Source organism: Drosophila suzukii, chromosome 3, assembly GCF_043229965.1.
Source record: "Drosophila suzukii chromosome 3, CBGP_Dsuzu_IsoJpt1.0, whole genome shotgun sequence".
NCBI classification, from domain to species: Eukaryota; Metazoa; Arthropoda; class Insecta; order Diptera; family Drosophilidae; genus Drosophila; species Drosophila suzukii.
In genome coordinates, this window is record NC_092082.1 from 83,906,322 (window position 1) to 83,925,586 (window position 19,265).

The 19,265-nt window shown below is 39.2% G+C and overlaps 7 protein-coding genes and 1 long non-coding RNA gene across 11 annotated transcripts; 4 read left to right on the forward strand and 4 right to left on the reverse strand.

Moving 5' to 3' along the window:
• The first annotated feature begins 156 nt into the window (after positions 1-156).
• stac (C2 and C2B_Munc13-like domain-containing protein staccato) lies at positions 157-8,320 on the forward strand. 3 transcript variants are annotated; one of them, XM_065866188.2, is made up of 15 exons: positions 157-302; positions 1,453-1,726; positions 4,264-4,604; positions 4,662-4,709; positions 4,965-5,124; positions 5,181-6,001; positions 6,059-6,273; positions 6,334-6,611; positions 6,670-6,760; positions 6,822-6,895; positions 6,957-7,322; positions 7,380-7,640; positions 7,698-7,867; positions 7,928-8,109; positions 8,167-8,320. In XM_065866188.2, the coding sequence occupies exons 1-15, from the start codon at positions 250-252 to the stop codon at positions 8,256-8,258; spliced, it is 3,426 nt and encodes a 1,141-aa protein (XP_065722260.2). In that variant the 5' UTR covers positions 157-249; the 3' UTR covers positions 8,259-8,320. The 3 variants fall into 3 exon arrangements, with proteins under 3 accessions (XP_065722260.2, XP_065722259.2, XP_065722261.2); XM_065866187.2 differs by lacking the exon at positions 157-302 and adding an exon at positions 827-998; XM_065866189.2 differs by lacking the exons at positions 157-302; positions 1,453-1,726 and adding an exon at positions 3,181-3,637.
• On the reverse strand, positions 1,580-3,008 carry LOC139352832 (uncharacterized). The gene is made up of 3 exons (XR_011603927.1): positions 2,786-3,008; positions 2,626-2,688; positions 1,580-1,715 (listed from the first exon to the last, which is right to left on the reverse strand). It is a non-coding gene; the product is annotated as an uncharacterized lncRNA (long non-coding RNA).
• A 100-nt stretch (positions 8,321-8,420) lies between the features above and the next one.
• Positions 8,421-9,824, reverse strand: veli (L27 and PDZ_signaling domain-containing protein veli). The gene is made up of 4 exons (XM_017070150.4): positions 9,686-9,824; positions 9,356-9,622; positions 8,877-9,010; positions 8,421-8,814 (listed from the first exon to the last, which is right to left on the reverse strand). Exons 1-4 carry the CDS (start codon positions 9,720-9,722, stop codon positions 8,665-8,667), a joined length of 588 nt encoding a protein of 195 aa, XP_016925639.3. The 5' UTR covers positions 9,723-9,824; the 3' UTR covers positions 8,421-8,664.
• Positions 9,825-9,857: 33 nt separating this feature from the next.
• PQBP1 (poly-glutamine tract binding protein 1) lies at positions 9,858-10,821 on the forward strand. Its single transcript, XM_017070148.4, has 2 exons — positions 9,858-10,017; positions 10,079-10,821. Exons 1-2 carry the CDS (start codon positions 9,954-9,956, stop codon positions 10,735-10,737), a joined length of 723 nt encoding a protein of 240 aa, XP_016925637.4. The 5' UTR covers positions 9,858-9,953; the 3' UTR covers positions 10,738-10,821.
• Positions 10,805-13,744, reverse strand: Stt3B (catalytic subunit 3B of the oligosaccharyltransferase complex). The gene is made up of 5 exons (XM_017068184.4): positions 12,265-13,744; positions 12,017-12,207; positions 11,475-11,945; positions 11,223-11,421; positions 10,805-11,169 (listed from the first exon to the last, which is right to left on the reverse strand). The coding sequence occupies exons 1-5, from the start codon at positions 13,654-13,656 to the stop codon at positions 11,098-11,100; spliced, it is 2,325 nt and encodes a 774-aa protein (XP_016923673.3). The 5' UTR covers positions 13,657-13,744; the 3' UTR covers positions 10,805-11,097.
• A 307-nt stretch (positions 13,745-14,051) lies between these two features.
• On the forward strand, positions 14,052-15,087 carry LOC108006616 (zinc finger protein 830). Its single transcript, XM_017070139.4, has 2 exons — positions 14,052-14,221; positions 14,373-15,087. The coding sequence occupies exons 1-2, from the start codon at positions 14,136-14,138 to the stop codon at positions 15,049-15,051; spliced, it is 765 nt and encodes a 254-aa protein (XP_016925628.4). The 5' UTR covers positions 14,052-14,135; the 3' UTR covers positions 15,052-15,087.
• Positions 15,088-15,777: 690 nt separating this feature from the next.
• Positions 15,778-17,097, forward strand: LOC108005048 (trypsin-1). Its single transcript, XM_017068188.4, has 3 exons — positions 15,778-15,980; positions 16,170-16,556; positions 16,620-17,097. The coding sequence occupies exons 1-3, from the start codon at positions 15,782-15,784 to the stop codon at positions 16,973-16,975; spliced, it is 942 nt and encodes a 313-aa protein (XP_016923677.3). The 5' UTR covers positions 15,778-15,781; the 3' UTR covers positions 16,976-17,097.
• A 36-nt stretch (positions 17,098-17,133) lies between these two features.
• shams (glucoside xylosyltransferase 1 shams) lies at positions 17,134-19,174 on the reverse strand. 2 transcript variants are annotated; one of them, XM_017068186.4, is made up of 4 exons: positions 18,896-19,174; positions 18,721-18,836; positions 18,005-18,302; positions 17,134-17,943 (listed from the first exon to the last, which is right to left on the reverse strand). In XM_017068186.4, the coding sequence occupies exons 1-4, from the start codon at positions 18,929-18,931 to the stop codon at positions 17,275-17,277; spliced, it is 1,119 nt and encodes a 372-aa protein (XP_016923675.4). In that variant the 5' UTR covers positions 18,932-19,174; the 3' UTR covers positions 17,134-17,274. The 2 variants fall into 2 exon arrangements, with proteins under 2 accessions (XP_016923675.4, XP_016925613.4); XM_017070124.4 differs by having other exon boundaries at positions 18,908-19,173.
• Positions 19,175-19,265: the final 91 nt, after the last annotated feature.

Consider the following 19,265-nt stretch of genomic DNA (forward strand, 5'->3'; position numbering starts at 1 on the left):
GTGAAATATCGAATGACGGTATTCGGTAGTTTTAATAGTATCTATTTTAATACCAAATTCATAAACAAATCTAATCTAATCTTAATTTATTTTATCATCTATTAATAGTAGGTGAAAGGGTCATAATTGAACGATCGCTTTTATTAATTTAATCTGGTATAATGAGTATGAGTTTGACTGGCCAATGGATTTAAAAATCCCAATTGCCTAATCTTAACTAATAAATACCCACTTGCAAAGGACTTAATAATGCTAAAGAGTTATTTCCGGCGTCCGGAAGCAAAGTTCTTCGGCAAAATAAGGTATGTTATTTGTACGAGTAACTGGTTGTTTGATAAAACTTTATGTGAACCCCGGAAAGGGAGTCTTTAAAATGCGTAGTTGACCATGAAAAGGTCTGCAAAGGTGGCTGCAACAACAACACTTACACCTAGCCCTACCTTTTACATGTATCTATGCAGGTGTGTGTGTGGCAACTATACCAATAAAAAGACTTGAATGGTAACCACTTAGTTCCAAATGTATTTTCATTTTAAACGGTTATAAGATTATACAAATTCAGGATTTTAAGATCATAAACAAAATAAGACAGAGTAATCCCAAAGATCACCATGGTAACCAGTGTTTGTATATACATATGTATGTATCTTTCTACTCTTCCCCATTTCCCTACTTTCGCCTAATGTTGGTTTACAAACATCCATACCTAATTATAATTTGTGATAGTGTACGGCAGAGCATGTGAAATACTACTGAGAAAAATCTACGTCGGAGAGCAGCTTTGGCAATGAATCACATCGTTTGTTCGGTGCAAATAAGCCGTTAGTATGTTTCTACACTCCGGTGACACTTGTTGGATTCCCATTCCGTGCCTGTGTTTTCTGCTCCCCAAATATTAATAAAATCATCTCCAAAATGGACGAGGAACAAATGTGGAAGGGGTTCTTCTTCAAATTGCAAGAACTCAAAATGAATCCACCTACAGAGCACGAACAAAAGTAAGTTAGTTGGCTAAATCGATCCGAAAAACAGACTCACGCACACCTGTGGGAAACCAAAAACTCACGGATATATGAACATTTGTTCGCAGGCATGTGTGTTTCTTGAGACAGATATGAACATTTTGGAGAACTGGAACTGTGTCATCAGATAAATTAAAGATTATCAAGTGGAATTATCAAGTGTGCGTGAGACATCAAAGTGATGTAAGGGAGTTCAAGCCACAGATCGATTTTACAACCCACTCGTTTAAGTAAAACATGACTCAGATACAGGGAATTTTTTTGTTGCTATTTTTCATGCTATCCCCAAGCTCACACAATATCTTATGACTTACTCCATGACTTATCCTATTTCTCAGATAAAACCCCCTTTTAAAGATGACTAGCCGGCGTTTGTTCATTGTTATACATTTTTAAAGATATGGTTTACTAATTTTATGTTTTCTTTCAGATTACAAGATGGAGATGATGGATTTTTCGAAAAATTTGGATCCCTTTTGCGGCAAAAATCACAAATTGATGAGGGTGTCCTGAAGACTTCCCTGGCTCCTTTTGAGGAAAATGGCAGTGTCGAGGAATCCGACGAAAGTCCTGATGGCACCCTACAATGCAGCCAAGATCCGGAGTGCACCAGTATCGATACCTTTGCCACGGAAAGTACACTGGCGTCGACTTCTGAAAAGGATATCAGTGCTTCAGTTTTGGACTCGTCTCCTGTAATGAATGTAAGTTTGCGTTTAGAAACGGCGAAATCTGTTGATTCCATAAGATTCGAGTTCCCCAAGCTATGAATCAGGGTGACAAGGCTGCTGAAAGGTCAGAGCGGATGGTGATAATAGAACAGCATTCCAAACAGTGCATTTAAAAGTACTCTAGCTAATGTCAATGGGTCCAACTGTCTAAAAACAGTACTAGGAACGGTATAAAATAATAACCTAATGATGTAGTCTCTATAAATCAAACTTTCGAAGAACGACCACACGTTGCTTCTTTAAAATTAATAATTTAGTAATTAGTTTACACTTCAATTCATTTAAATATGATTTTAACATTTAAAACGTTTCTTTAAATGCTTCATATGATTTCTTCGGAATCCGTAATAGGGTAGGGTTAACGTTTATGTTCGTGTTTTTTGAGGGCTTGACATCGTTTTATAACGTTTTGCTAATTAACAACAAGGTGAAAGTTTTACGCGGGATGACACATACATTTATAAGTTTAACAGGTATTTTTTAAATCAAAATATTTCCATTTGAAGATTGTGTATGTTCCTTGAGCAACCATCACGAACAAAGAAATCTTAAAAATGGTTGGTTTTCTATGAACGTAATCCGAATGTACCTTGGGATATAGGAAATTCGATCTTCTTTAATAATTCCTAGGCTTGTAGAATTTAAATGTTGCTAGTTTCTTTGGTATCTCAAATTCAACTCGGTACCAACATCTGCAGAGGCTTTTGGTAACCATTGTAACTCACAAACTGGCAACCCACCATGGGCTGTATTGGTGGATATGGGGGCCTTTAAGACTGGTCACATTCATTTCACAATTTCTAAACCTGACTACTGAGGATATTTCGACATAGGTCAGTTTTTTAGTTTGCAGCGGAGCATAACGAACTTACCCATTTAACGTCCGTGCAATGTTTTATCTTATACCAACATTTTGCTGTTCGCATGTTTGCCGTCTGGGAAGGTGTTTAATTGAACAGAAAAAATTAAGTCGTGTCCATAGAAACGTTTGAACAATAAACAAATGAACTTGCCAGAGGCCTATGCACCTACCTATATACACCGACTGTATAAACAAACTGAATAATGTATACTGACAACATAAACAAGCAGTAGGGAACATGCAAACATACAACCCAATGTGGCGAATTGAACGAGAGGAAAGCTTAATGTACTTTAGAAAATACATTTTTCATTACCACCTTGAGCTTTTCCTTTTTGTATCCAAAAATAAAACATTTTCTCTTAAGATTGCTTTATTATTACTCACAAACACTTTGGAATCGCCGTGTACATATGCACAAATACAGTAAGCCAACTGAATCGAAATGAGCGCATACACTTTTTATCTCATGGTCAACGTCAAGATATTTCGGATATCGCAAAGATTTTCGAGACCGGACGCTATTGTACTTAAATACAGACTCTTCTCCGAAGAGGTTGGGTCTAGTCGGTGTTCTTAAGTCCATAGAGTTTCCGAGATTTTTCCGCTGCACCCGACCCGATAATATGTGCGTCTGTTTCGAATTGTATATTTCCAAGAAAACATTTGCCAAAAATTGCAACCAAAGAAATTAAATACAGTGGTGTGATCAGATAGTTACAGATTAATTAAACATGAGCTACTTATCGTTACCACGTGTGCTAAGCAAGTTCGGTTACCAAAATCACAACACGTCTAACCCAAATTCGAAAACCAATAGCCTTACCCGATCCAGTACGCGTACCGGATGCGACGATATCAGACTCCCGAGAAAAGCATCCTCCACTCAGTCACTCAACAAGCCTTTTGAACGACGAAAGAGCATATTGAATCGAAATGGAAGCATTTCTAGTCGACACTTTCGGGGCGTACATAAGCATTTACTCGATTCCCATGCGAAGGCAGTTTGCCATTCGATGACCGTAAGTAAAAAGTTTGGATAAGTACAGGTGTTATTAATATCTTCCTAATATATATAATATACTGCTAGAGAAAATATCCAAAGGAAACAGTTCACCGCTTTCAGATTTTATGAGTTCCAAATAAACAAAAGCGATTGTATAAGTTCATTGATTTAAGATTGTTGTTGAGTCATTCGAGTTAAGTGTTTCGAGTATTTCAGTTTTTTGGATATATTTATGTACTTGTTTTTTGGCAAAAGCATAAGATGGTTTGTTTGGAAATTTTGTAGACTTTAGAAACCAATGGAATTTTTAGCCCAAAACTTGAATGGGGTATGCCTTGATTGGTTTGATTTGATTTATTTATGATTTTGGATAACACATAGGATGCATTTTAGAAAGTATTTAAGCAAACATGACATCAGCTGGGTCTGGTTTTCCGTTTTCTTTGTGACGTTTTGTTTATACTTCCGTTTTCTGTAATTTGCCGATATTTACTTCAGCTGTGACCTTTAGAGAAGTGATTTATTTCTATTTTTATTCCAATACAATTAAAATACTCCGCTGAATAGATAGGTTATAAATGTAGCATGCGTTTAATTGGATGCTATTCAGATACTACGAATTACTTAATGTTTATTTTGCAGGTTACAGATCTGTATGAAGAGATATTATTTGAAATTTTCAACAACATCGGCTGTGAAAACAACGACGAGTGCACAAACGGATTAGTAGAATTTGTGCAGGAGGCATTCAAAATTCCGAATGCAACACATGTGGAAATTTGTGAGGCGGCGCGACTCAAAGAACCGCCCAATGTTAGATTAAATGTCGAGATTATCAAGGCCGAGAACTTAATGTCCAAGGACTCAAATGGCTTATCCGATCCGTTTGTAACCCTTTACCTAGAATCGAATGGTTCCCACCGATATAACTCATCTGTTAAACCTGCCACTTTAAACCCCATATGGGAGGAGCACTTTTCACTGTAAGTATTGTGTTGAATATTAAATTTTCATAGTTAAGAAATTATCCTTATTTTTAGGCCGATTACCGATAATGCTCGTGAAGAAGTTCTTATCGTTGAAGTCTGGTAAGTGTGATTCTGTTTGCTTACGTTCAATAAAACGCACTCATCAAACTTGAGTTATCTAGTTGATAACGCTTCTTGAATCCTAAAATGCACTAATCGCGGATTAATAGGTTTACGGTCTGAATCGAACTAACAAGAAGGTATGGTATCTACAAAATTCACCTTATTAAATTTGGTTGCGTAGTTTTGAAAAATAGTTGTTATAAAATACTTTCTTTTTTGTTAAGTGACGAAATTAATGTTCTAACCTTTCAGGGACTTTGATGCCGCTGAGACGGTTAAGGAAAAAGTCAACAAAATCCTGGAAGTGAAAGGTGTCAAGGGGTTAAGCAAGTTAATGAAAGAAATAGCTGTAACTGCTTCATCAGGAAAACATGATAATGAATTAATAGGAAGAGCTGCCATCACGCTGAAGGTAAAATACATCAAAATGTACTATATTTTACCATTATAACCATCCATTTCTTATAGTCTATTCCCGTTTCTGGCCTAACCGTTTGGTATAATCTGGAAAAGGGAAGCAAGGGTCGGAGTCGAGGATCACTTTTGGTGAACCTGGCTTTGAGTGCGGAGAAAAACAAGAGTGTCGCCGTGCAGGAGCACAAGAACTTACTGAAACTACTGCTAATGTACGAGCTGGAGACCTCGCAGGTGGCCAACTACTGGTGGAGCGGAAAGTTCAGTCCCAATGCCGAACTCATCCGATCTCAGCACGCTGCCCAGAGTGGCTTAACTCCCTTCGATTGTGCCCTTAGTCAGTGGCACGCCTACAGCATCATCCATGAGACACACAAACTCAATTTTACCCTTTTCAATTCTATTCTGGACATTGTAGTGCCAGTCATTACCTACATGCAGAATGATTCAGAAGATGTGAAAACATTCTGGGATGGAGTGCGAAGGCTTCTTCCCTCGTGCTTCGCAGTCCTACGGAAGTTAAGGTCCAAAAACACCAGTGATAAAAATATAGTAAGAGCACTTAACGAAGTGCTGGATATTCTAAAGAAGATTAAAGAGCTTGAAGTGCCGGACAGTGTGGATATCTTCCCCAAATCAGTTTACGGTTGGTTGCACACAAACGACACCGATGAAACGTGCAATATTGACACTGCCATTGTGGATGCCATCAATACCGGGACGAAGGAATGGCTGGAGCACATAGTGGAGGGCAGCCGGCAATCCAAAAACAATGAAACCGATGATGAAAAGCTCCAGTACATCATAAAACTCATACAGATGGTTCGGTCTGACCTACAACGTGCAATGGAATACTTTGATAAAATATTTTACCAGTAAGTTTTTTATTTCTTAACATAAGATTGTTTTATTTGATAATCCTTCCATTTCAGCAAAATTCAGCTTAACTATTCCGCAATCCTTTATTTATTTTATGACTCAAAACTTGCTGAAATTTGTAAATCCATTATAATAGAAGTGTGCAATAACATTAAGAGATTGGATGTGCCAGACGATCAGTTCTTATATTTACCAAATCTCGATAATGTTAATATGGGGACAACTCTATTCGAGGTCTATTTAATACTCAAACGATATGTTGCATTGGGTAAAGTATTATTAAACTAAGTTTTTAACTGAAGTAATACCTTGCTTTTTATATTTATAGGCGAATCTCTTTGCTCCGAAAGCCTGGAACTAGGGAACTTTTACCCCTGGTTCGAAAGGGGCGTTACTCACTGGCTAGATATTTCAATAATTAAGGCTTTAAGTCGTATTCAGAAAGCAATTGACTTGGATCAGCTGAAAGCTGTGGACGAAACTGTTAAATACAGCTCTTCCGCAGTGGACACACTTTCAATATTCTATCAAATTAAGATATTTTGGCAACAACTTGACTGGCCAGAAGTCGAGGGTTCCTATATATTTGTGGCCAAAATTGTCAATGTAAGATATTTAATTCACCATAATCGTATGCTTTGCAGGACTAACCATAATTTTACAGGATCTTTGTCGGTGCTGTATATTTTATGCCCAACAGATGTCTCGCAGGGTCGAAAACATTTTCATTGTTGATGATAATAATAAGAATTTCAGTAAGTTTTTTTGGTTAATATCTAATTCCATATCATTAAAGTATACTTATATATTTTATAGTTTTGTCAGAAGAGTGGTGCATAGCCATTAACAACATGGATTACATCCGCCAGACCTTACCTTCATTCATAAAGGTAAATGTTTTAATACATTTAGGTGGGCGATAATAATTATTGTCATTTTGTATTATTTAAGGAACTTAGCATTGATGATATAATTAAGAGATTGGGAGAGTACCGCACAAATTTAGAGGCTGAACGATGCGCAAACACCATCAAAACTGTTATTGAAAATGCATTGGACACCGAACGCAATCAGATCGTTGAGCTTATAGAGATTGTAGCCCGAAAAATGGCACCGCCAATTAAAAGATATTTGGCAGAAGGTGCAGAAGTGCTCGCCAAGGACTCCAACTCAATGGACCAATTAATGATGTACTTGGAAGGCTCTTTATCAACGCTTTACGATACTCTTAATGAAATCAACTTTCAAAGGATACTGGATGGCATTTGGTCTGAGTTATCCATAATTATGTATGACCTAATTCAATCAAACCTTGACGTAAGTCCAATTTTCTCAACCTCACGATCATTTTTCATAATATCTATTTACTTGCAGAAACGTCGTCCACCAGCTTTCTTCCAAAATTTAAACAACACTCTTCAGACAATGATGGATTGTTTTAAAATGGGAAACCTTCAGACTTCGGACGTAAAGATTTTGTCTTCAATTCAAAGTAGATTAAGGCTGTATTCCCTGGAAACAGCAGATCTTATTCATCAGTATTATTTGGAGCGTCTGGAAACGCAAAAGAACCAAGAGTCATCTCCCTATGGACAACTTACTGTAACGGCTCAATTTACTGATTCCGGGTTACTGGTATGCAACTTAATCCTCATAATATTTTATGTTTGCTTAATTTGTTTCATTTTATAGTTAACTATTTTAAATGCACGCAATCTAATGCCAATGGATTCGAATGGCACGGTGGACTCATTTGTTAAGGCTAGCTTCATGCCTACAAGCCGATTCAACGATTTATCAACAGTCAAGACTAACGTGCACAATAAAAGTTGTTTTCCACTTTACGATCAGGAGTTTCGTATGTAAGTAAACAATTTATACAATTTTAATTAGTGTCGCATATTTATAATATTCTTCAACAGAAACTTAAGCGAACAACAGCGCAAAGAAAAAAATAGCCTTATTGTGTTCAGCATCAAAGATAAAGATCTGTTTGGAATGTCCAGCCAGTATATAGCAGAAAGCTATATTTCATTCGAAGATGTCGAGGTAACACCATTAGGCGAACAAATTATGATGAATTTATCCAGACCAGAATACACAGGTATGTTTTCTAGACGTGGAAAATTTAGAGCACCAAATAAAAAGAGTTTGTTTTCAGATTCCGAGTCGCTACGAGCCCTGGAATACAGACTAGGTGATAAGCAAGCCAAGGACTTTCTTAAAAAATTGAAAAACCGATCCTTCTCCTAAGTTATAAAAAGTAATCTATACGTTGTACAGAAAAGCAATAAAAATGTATTTTTTATATTTAATACTGCTGTCGTACTAAAAATCAAAGGTTGACATTTTTTATCTGGGGAAATATACAATTTTTTAAGTTGATTTAAATTTCATTTAAGAAAAAAGTATCTGTTTTGTTTGACAATTGTTTTCATTTACTTTTATTGGAACAAAAACCAACACGATACTTTAGGTATAAATACATAACACTCACTTTTTACGATTTACGAGTTATTCGCAGAGTTATTTGTAATAAATTATATTTAAAAGGTATTTGTATTAAATTATATTATTCGTAGGGTTTGTTTTACGCACGTGAATAACAGTATGGTCTAGTGGCAAAATCTAATATGGCTTAATTTACTGCCAATGTGCATTATTGACGGCGACGTGTGTTGCGTTGTTTATCGAAACGCATTTCCATTTCTTCAAGAACCTTTGGCGTATAGCGTACAACCAGCTTCACGGATCCAACAGCTTGCTTCAGCAGCTCAACGGCCTTTTCGTGATTTTCTCCTTCAACAGACTGAATAATTGTATTTTGTAGATCTCAAATACTAGACTAAGGTAGATAATTTATTAACTTACCACACCATTAACAGATAGAAGCTGATCCCCTCTTTTCAGTCCACCATGTCTATCCGCCACTCCACCAGGTATTATACGAGATATATAGATGGGTGAATTTTGTTCCTTGCCTCCCATTACATTGAAACCTAATCCTGAAAAAACAATCATATTTCACCTGATTAGATAGGGTTCTACGGTGTATACCAAGTACAAAGATGGTAATGTTTTAGATATGATATGATTCTGTATGTTTGGTTCAAAGAAATGCTATCATTCTATGGTATTGCTTGGATGACTGCTCTAGTTCTAAAAGATTATGTTACTGGGAACACTTAATATTTTTAATCTATTCTGATAGATGTTTTTGAGTCGTAGACCTTTAGATTTCAGTTATGTCTACAATTTCTTATTGTTCATGGTACTCTTGTTAGTTACAACTTATAGTGTTGGTAAAGGGGTTCTCCCAAAATTTTTATGATCATAAGGGCGTGGCTTACCTTCCTCCGTTTTGGGCAGTTCGACCACTCGGGGATGTGCGTGCCCCTCGCTGGCGGCGAAGGCAGCCACGGTGGCCTTGGCAGTGGCGGAAGCCCTTACGTCGTGGGATCCCTGGATGTCCACCGTCTCGTAGACATGTTCGTAGACCTCCCGCACGGAGGTCATAAAGTCGGAATTTAGCACCTTCTGCAGGGCTGCCAGTTTTGTTGTGGGGAAGTCTCCACTAGACTGCAGTTTTTCCAAGAGCTCTATCGATCTTTTGACATCTGAAATGTGGGGTATTTAGCGTATGTTCTGACTATTTGTTTATACTAACTATGATTCCTTACCCCTTGACAAAGTCAGTGGTTCTGCATTATCGGCCATATTGCTCTAAAGTTTAAATATATCCACCAAAAATAACCTGACCTGAAATATTATTTTTTGTTGAAAATAGTATGACCGTGGGACACTGGCGCAGAAAATACCGATTCTAGCATTAACAAAACGAAGCGCGCCCTTGCATTGGTATTATAACACATGTGAGGCAATGGTCTTATAAATGTTGTAGATTTATTTTATCAAAACGTAAACAATACCCGGGATTTAATAATAAAGATGAGCTTACCGGCAGCTTTGTTGCAGCGCCTTAAAAAGCGAGGACTTGTGAGCAAACAATCGGGTAAATATGAAGCTATAGTAATTACAATGAAATAAGATAGGATAACCAACTTTTCTTTCAGGAACCACACCAATATCGGAAGCTATAGAAGAAATTATAGCCGAAAACTACGACGACGATGACAAGAGTGGCCCGTACCCATATAAGGAGGACACCGCTCCGGAACCCAAGCGCAGGAGCACGGAGGAGCAGTTCTGGTCGCACCGCATCAAGGAGCGGATTGGCGTGAATGAGTCGTATCATGGGTATAAACTGTGCCCCAACAAGTACAACATATACCACAAGTGCTCGCTGTACTGCGTGAATAAGTTCAACAGCTCCCCGCTTTCGCACTCCCAGCCGAGTCACAAGTATCTGAAGCGCTACAAGAGACTGCTGCGAAAGTATCCCCTGGAGGCGGGATGGAAGGACATATACGACAAGGGCTGCAAGGCCTATTACTTTTATAATTCGAACACTCAAACTGTCTCCTGGCTCCCGCCATCCCATCCCAAAGCCCGGATTACAAACAGTGCCGCCGTGTTTCGCCGGCAACTGGCCAATTCCAACGATGAGTTCAATTTCGACTCCAGCAACTTGGTGCTGCCCAAATCTTTTGGCCTAAATGAACTCGATGAGGATGAAAACGCATTCAGTTCTTCTGTTTTCGTTCCTCACAAGAAGCAAAAGTCAAGGGACTTGGATCGCAAACTTCAGCGGCGACGACGTAATGATAATTAGCAGCACTTTTAAATGAAGTATTCTCCTGTTCAAAATAAAATGAATAACTGGAATACAACATCATTCATAAGGTTTAAAAATGTACACTCTGCTTTATTGAATTGCTAGCTTAAGACAATGAATGGTGGAGCCGCAAAACAGTTGAAATCAAGGAAACCAGGAATTTCATCAAGGAAGCAACTCGATAAATATTGTGTCACACGAGTCTGGGAATATGTTAAATTTTATTTTGGGGCGGCAATTAAAGCCCTCAACATGAGGATGCGGTGGAAACACTTTCACCAAACCATGTGCTATGTGTAAAGTGTTTTAACCAAGTTTTCTACGTTGGTGAAAGATCAATACATTTATTATTTGGGTTTATTTCAAGGTTCGTTTTCCCTTAACAACAACCGGTCGGTTTCTTATATAGCCCTTGCGACGCTTCGAGTTCTGCAAAGTAATAACATGTAATAAATCTTAATTTAAAGATATTTTTATAATACCTTTCTAGAGATAAAGTTTGCTGGGGGAATCGTTCTCTCCTTGGTTTTCAGGGATGGTCTGTTAAACTCATGCGGCTTCTTAACCCTATAGATGCGAACAAGCCAGTGTTCTGTGGTATAGGCCTCCTCCAGATAGGTCAGATCAAAGTCCTTATTTCCGATGACTGCGTTTCGAGTGCGATCATATCCCGACGGTCCTCTGAAAAAGGTGATTAGTTAGAAAATCTACCTGAAATAAATTGTCCCTCTTACCTGTAGTCCAATTTCAATTCTCCGAATCGATAGTAGCTTAATTTGTACATAAGGCAGTTAAGCAGGGCCGGAGCACCTTCGGCATCCACCCTGAATTCACCGCGGTCCGTAAAGTAATCGCTTTCCTTGATGTCTTTGGGATGCTCGCCCTCGGCAATTCGGACCATCCAAAGGAATTTGTTGATGTCATCGCCAGAGTAGCCGATCACACCGCCAAAGATTACCAGGACGTAGTCCACGTCAAGAGATGTCATAATTTCGTAGGATTTCTCCTCGGTCGAAGACATGGCCTTGCCGACCAGCGCTATGTGACTGTTGTTCCACGTATTGTTGTCCACTAGCGTAGTTCTGTTTGCCATGCCCGCTATCTGGTATCCGTAATCCCACCAAGACATCACTCGGGCATCGTCAGCAGTGTTCTGTGAAAGCCAGTAGTAAGCCTCCCTGAAATCGTCCAAAATGTTGCGAGATCTAAAAGAGAAGAGGAAAGTTTGTATGTTGTAGGAGGTAACTCATATAATAAAATGCTATATTTTGCATACCCATCTTGGCTGTTGTGGAAAGCCAGCACAATGGAGGGGCTGGAGTAGGCATTGCTGGTCACCCAGGTACAGTGGACAGCGAACATCATCAACAGCATTAGAACGGCCAAAATAACAATACTCTTCAGATTCGAACTGATGCCAGTATCCTGCTGGGCATCATGCTTGGTGCGGTGCTTCAGTTTTCCAGCCTACAAATAAGATTTTTTTAAACCAATACAAAGGAATCTGTTGCAATAAAGACTTACCTTATCGTACAAAGTCTTCTTTTCAATGGAGTCCTCGGCTTCATCCACTTCGGTTGCCGTGTTTATAGCTGTGCCCATTCGCTTCGACGAATCCTCTTGCAGGAACACATCCAACAGACCCGAGAAGGCCACTCCAGCCAGCATGCACACCACTGGGGTAAGGGTCAGCATCAAACGCACCATGACGCCGGCAAAGTAGACCGCACTGATGGCGTACAGCACCACGAAGACGCGCTCGTCGTTGATCTGCTTGATGCAGTACCACACTCCCACGGGGAAAGCGCAAACGAGGATATGCAGATCGAAGAAGAACGAGAACCAGGTGGTGGGCTGATGCTCCGACACGGAGGCAATGATGGGAATGTGGATCTTGGCGTAGCCTGTGTCCCACAGCGAGTAGAAGCGTCCGCTCCACGGTGCCACAACGCCCAGCATGGTAAGCACCACGACGGCCACAAAGACGCCAACGCCTACCAGCAATCCTCCGACGATGAACAGCTTCCGGAACTCGTGACGCGACAGCACGGACTGCAGATGGCGCAAGGTGGCCACGGCCATCAGGAGCACAAACACTCCCAAGGCAGCCATGTGTTCGCTGGTGCGAATCGGCTGGAATCCCACGAAGGGGATCTGCATGGAGAACAGCAGTCCGAGGATATAGAAGGTGCTGTAGCTGGTCAGCAGGCGCGGGGAGTACCGACCCATGATGAGCAGCACAAAGACGTGCAGGGGGATCAGGTTGATGATGAACACGTAGCCTCCCCACGCGGAGACCATGTAGAAGTATGACAAAGCGGCGGCGGCGGACCAGAACACGGATCCTGTCTTCACGGAGCGCACCCACAGGAAGTAGGTGAACTGCAGGGCGAAGATGGCTATGCCCTCGTTGTCGTACGATCCAGCCACCGACCGACTGATGTAGCCGGGCACGATGGCGATGAAGCTGGCGGCGAAGAGCCCGGCGCCCGCGGACCACAACTCCTTGGTCAGCAGATACGTGGAGATGGATGTGAGGCCGCTGAAGACGGGTGCCAGGAACACACAGATGTCACGGATGTGGACCGGAATGTTGAGTACGTGCAGCAGCCAGTGGATTCCGCCCGAGGTGATCATCAGGCCGGGGTACACTGTGCCGCCCACAATCCTGCCCAGCGGATACCAGGCCCGCTCGTCGAACCAGTTGAGGAAGTTGTACCAACCATTCTGCACCATGTAGGCGGTGGCCCGGTAGTTGAACCACGGATCGAACTCATGGATTATCGACTCGAAGCGGATGACGGCGAAGAGGCGAGAGGAAAATCCGGCCAGCCAGGCAATTAGCAGGATGGCGAAGGTAATCAGGCTGCTGTAGCCAGCCACCTTGCTGTTCAGCATCTTCGGCGTCCGATTCATGTCCCAATTCCAGCCAGTAACTCGAAAATTATAACCGATCTGAAATGCAACGACACATTCTTCGCTTAGACACGTAGTCTAAAAAAATTGCCGGGTAGACTGCCAACTCGGTCGCAGGTGTGTTATCGATAGGAAAATCGATGAAAAGACCTAGGAGAACGTCACTTCAAAAGATTTGTAGCGTAGTATACGTTTTGTTTATGATTTTTAGTTTCCTTAATGATATGTTAATGATAAACAAGTAAACTTAAAAGAATTTACTTACCAACTAAACATTGTTTATATTTTCATTTATTATTTTGATCCATTCCCTTCGTTTCACTTACCATTCTTCAAGAAACTATTTTCAGATAATCGGCAGTTCGCTCATCTCTAGTTATGAAAAGAACCAGTTTTCGATAAACAGAACTAGTTCGGTGAACTCGTTCCCATCTGATGCCCAAAAATAAGCCGATTAAAACTAAAAATTACAAATCAACATGAATAATGGAAATATTAAACGCCTTCAAAAGAAACTAAACGTTTCTAAAAAGCCAGCTGTCACTGTGAATTCACCCTTGGCCAAATATCCTTTTAAAACAGAAAGATCACATTGTTATTTACATTTTTAGCCGGTGTTTACCAAACAATTCTTTAAAAAACATTGTTTTGTTAATTATATTTAACAATATTTATATGCCTCTCTTTATGGTTTCCTTAACTAAACCAAATTATACGTATGACTCCGCAGGAACCTTGACCTGTATAATTTGCAGGATTCCCATCAAGCCCAGCGTATGGAAGGTGCACATCAACTCCAAGCAACACAAGCTAAATGTGGATCAGGCCAAGCAGAATAAGATAGATAAACCTGTCACTAATACTGCCCTCAAGGAACCATCAGTACCGTCTTCGACAGCTCCCACTCCTATTACCAAAGCCAGCGTTCATCCGGATAAAACACCACAAGCCAGCCAAGAAAAGAATACTCCCATCATTCAAGAGAAACCCATTCAGCCAAATTCAAGCAACAAGACTGTTACGGAATCCGTTTCCGAAAAACTGCCAGAAAAGTTTTTCGACGAGGACAAGACCAGTAAATCCGAGGCAGCCCGCCTCCAAGACGAGGAGTGGCAGCGATTCCAACAGGAGATCAAGAGAGCTGACACCGAGTCCAGTGTGATTGTAGCCGACGAGCAGGAAGACATCAATCTCAAGAGGCACATTAAGGAAATAGACGAGCAAATCGATAACTGGAAGAGATTCATTAAAATAAACGATCAGAAAACTTTGCTCTTGAATAATAAGAGGCGAGTTGTTCCCAAAGTAGAAATAGATCCTGAATTAAGTTCAAGCGAGGAAGACTGCAGTGTGGACGATTTGTTCGACTGGAGAACGAAAAACTTGCATAGATAGATTCCTAAATATATTAAAATGTTGCTGTTAAAAACACTTAAATCGGTTTTTATATTCTTCAAGGAAACGGAACCAATTTATAGACTTGGAAAAATCTAGAAAAATATCCTCTGAGGTGTTTTTAAAATTGTGTATAATGAAACAAATATTTAGAACGGGGGACTTAGTACATCTTAACAATGTTAAAAATAATAGAACCGATACTCATTCAAGATTTTATTATTTTAATGTTAATATTTATCCGATCGATATTAAACTTAGTAGTTTAATAGTAACAGTGAAAATGTTTACCTTACTTTCTAAAAAAGAAAGTGGTTTTAAAACAGCTGATCTCTGATGACCATGGAGTGGACAGGTAGAAATTTGAATAGGTGGCCACACTGTGACTAATCTCTCACGTTTTGTATTAACGCTGAGCGATTCGTACGCTACATTACCTGCTCAAACTTAGTACATATTTTATGTTACATTAATTAGTTACACACTCTTATTTATTCTTAGGCCGTATTTACAGAAACTTTGTTAATTTTTTTATTCAATACCATTGTTACGTTTTAAATGTACAAATGTTTTGTTGTGTTTAAAGATGTTTTGCTTTTGTTAATTTGTTGAAAGAGTTTCCCACAAAAAAACAAAAATATCCCATTGTTACAATGATATCTTATTCGTGAACATGAGTTTAAAATATATATTCTTATTTTGGGTGTTGACGATGAATTGTTCCAGTCTTATGTGCTTGGAATATTCAAAAGGTTTTAATGAGTCGGCTATAAACACAATACATTCGGGCCAAAGTAAACGCACGAGTAAATTTCTATTTGACACTATTTTTCGCATAAGTTCGGGAGTATCAAATGCCTTTGGACTTTCGGACACAGAAGACGAGGTTGAGTATACAGAAAACTCGAGCCTAAAAAATTGTGATTGTGGTAAGCAAAAGTAGAAATCTCTTCACTCGGCGGCCGATAAAAGTCTGCGTACGACCTATATTTTTGTTTATAGTCAACAAGCCTAATTTGGGCCAGGCAGCAACAATATGGGTCATACGAAGACTTTTTGCCTGTCATTGTATGTATATGGAATTTATGTGATTAACCTATTTTATTTTACCCCTAAAGATTGTGGTTTTTCCAATGAAGAGATCCGTATAGTAGGCGGGAAACCAACCGGTGTCAACCAATACCCTTGGATGGCTAGAATCGTGTATGATGGAAAGTTCCATTGTGGAGGGTCCTTGTTGACCAAGGATTACGTGCTCTCCGCCGCTCACTGTGTCAAAAAACTGAGAAAATCCAAAATCAGAATTATTTTTGGAGACCACGATCAAGAGATTACTTCGGAGTCGCAAGCCATCCAACGGGCTGTTACAGCCGTAATAAAACACAAAAGCTTTGACCCAGATACTTACAACAATGATATTGCTCTGTTGAGACTTCGCAAGCCTATTTCGTTTTCTAAAATCATAAAGCCAGTTTGTCTTCCCCGGTTCAATTACGATCCTGCAGGTAATTTTGAACTTTTTTAAACTAAATTTATAGCTTACAAACATGCATTTAATTTTTTTCTAGGTCGAATAGGAACCGTTGTTGGCTGGGGTCGGACGTCCGAAGGAGGACAATTACCGTCCATCGTTAATCAAGTTAAAGTTCCAATTATGTCCATCACGGAGTGCCGGAATCAAAAATACAAAAGTACTCGAATTACCTCATCGATGTTGTGCGCCGGAAGGCCATCCATGGACTCATGCCAGGGCGATAGTGGAGGACCGCTGTTGTTATCTAATGGAGTTAAGTATTTTATCGTCGGAATCGTTTCCTGGGGCGTCGGATGTGGTCGCGAAGGATATCCGGGTGTTTACTCAAGAGTGAGCAAGTTCATTCCGTGGATCAAATCTAATTTAGAAAATACATGCCTGTGTTCTTAGTCAATGTTGTATGGAAATACACGAACATATTTATTGCCTAGCTAAGTCCATTTGAATACAAAGTGTCTTTGTTATTATACCATGCAATCGAGATTGAAAATAAAATTAAAGTTTCATTTAAACGTTTTCAACTTTGTTCAATGAAACTTCAGCTGAAGTTGATTTATAGCATATACATTTTTATTGTGTATATATAAAAGTGGGAAATTCATTAAAACCTATGACTTATTTATATTTCGATACAATTTCTACAGCTGAATTTTCTAATAATATTCTATATTACAATACATGTACTACTGCTAAACTTCCCTGTACCTATTACTTATAACTGTATTCGCCACTTTTAACACTTCATTTGATATTTTTCCACAGCTTGAGTTATTGACGGATGGTATACTGAGTGCTGCATGCAAGGGCATTAAGAAATCGGTGTTGGCATTAGAGCCCAGTTGGTAGTTCTCCATAGCCTCGAAAATAGACTTAAAGAGAGGTTGCCTATCTGAGTGGAAGTACCCGCGATTTCCGTGGATTACTTTGACGCCAGCGTGAGACATGTTGCAAATGCTCATGTACATGCAGTGATCTGGACGGTAGTTATATTCACATGGCATGATGTACAGCTTATCAGGATGATAATAGAATAGTATATTGATAATGTCTTGGTCTCCCCAAATAATGCGTAGCTTGTACTCCTTGTGAATAGACAAGATATGTTGTTCCCATTTCATTTCCCTCATTCGTGTGAGATTCATTAGCATGACGCCGGAGTTAACACCAAGTCTACCATAGAACGGATGTCGTGCAAAGCGGTTGTACCATCCAATATTCTCGTTCTCGTGCTCGGGTGTCAAGGCGGACATTTGAGTCTCATTGAACTTCTTGAAGAACCGCCAGATATCGGAGATGGGTGACAAAAACAGTATATCCGTGTCAACATAGAGCAATGAGTCTACATTCGTTAGTAATGACTAGAAAAATATAATTTCAGTATTGAACAATACATATGTATTATGTGTATTTTACACTTACCGGCAAAAATAAACGTTGGGCTGCGCAGGGCTTAAAGAGATTTTTCCATTCAGCTTCATTGCCACTTGGAAACTTAAGTGGCAATATCTCAAAGTCAAATGTAAATGGTTTGATGTCGCGCCAGTCTGTCAACTTTTCTCGGAACTCATCACCCTTTCCATCCTCAGTGAAGATCACAAATTTAAGATACTCTTCGTCATAATTAAACAAAATGGCCGATTTGATCATAACAAGAGTCTCCTGGACTCTTTGACCGCAGCATACCACGACGATGTAAAGCGGGGTTCTCCAAGGTTGGCTGTGGAGTTAAAATATTTAATTAGTTCAAATTGAGAAAGTTATAGTGAATCATCAAAATGGGGCATAACTTATTTGCAAGCAAAAGTGGATTGGTCATGCCTACGCAATTTGTGGGGTAAAATCTTGTAAAAAATATATGATATTTCATATATAGTAAATTAAAAATAAAATTTTTTAAGTAACTAAAACAAGAATTGAGATACATGTAAGTTACTAATGTTGTGACCACTTAATAAGAAATCAAGGTATATTGGCTTTCCCATTTTGGATGTTTTGTTTGGCTACCAGGGAAACTATAACAACCGGGTTGGCCAAAATAAAAAGTCGTAAAAATCTGTGGTGAAAGTAAAAGTATGTAGGACTGTAAACAGAAATCTATCTCAAATATAAAATATCCATATACGGGAAATACTTACGCTTCATTATAGTTGACTGCTTTTTTATAGTCAGTTACCCAGGAAGGCCGCTGATGAACGAAATACGAAAGTATCGCTAATGCAATTAAGCAGAGCAAACACATATGAAGATGTTGCTGAAATATAACGGACATTACCATGTGTTTTAAAAATAATAAAACTCTTTACTACCGACTTTTTTATTTACCATTTTAATGTTTTGCGTGAACATTGTTTCTGCCGCAAATTGTTTATGTTTTTTATGTTGACTTCCGACGATGCCATAGTTTTCCTCAGCAACGGGAAAAATATGTGCACAACCCTTAAGTTAACCCATTAAAGCAATTGGGTATGCTTTGTCCTACGATTTGACTAGATTAAAAGTCATGGTGGAGGCATATTATTTAAACAATATGCAAAAACACAGTGCACGAGCACGTAGCTATAAACACTCGTAAATATTTTGTGTTAGTCAAGATAGCGGCGAAGTCAAGCTTTAATTTCAAAAGGCTCAAAGGTGGAACAGGGGGATTCATTCAAAAAATAATTTTAAAAGTATACCAAAT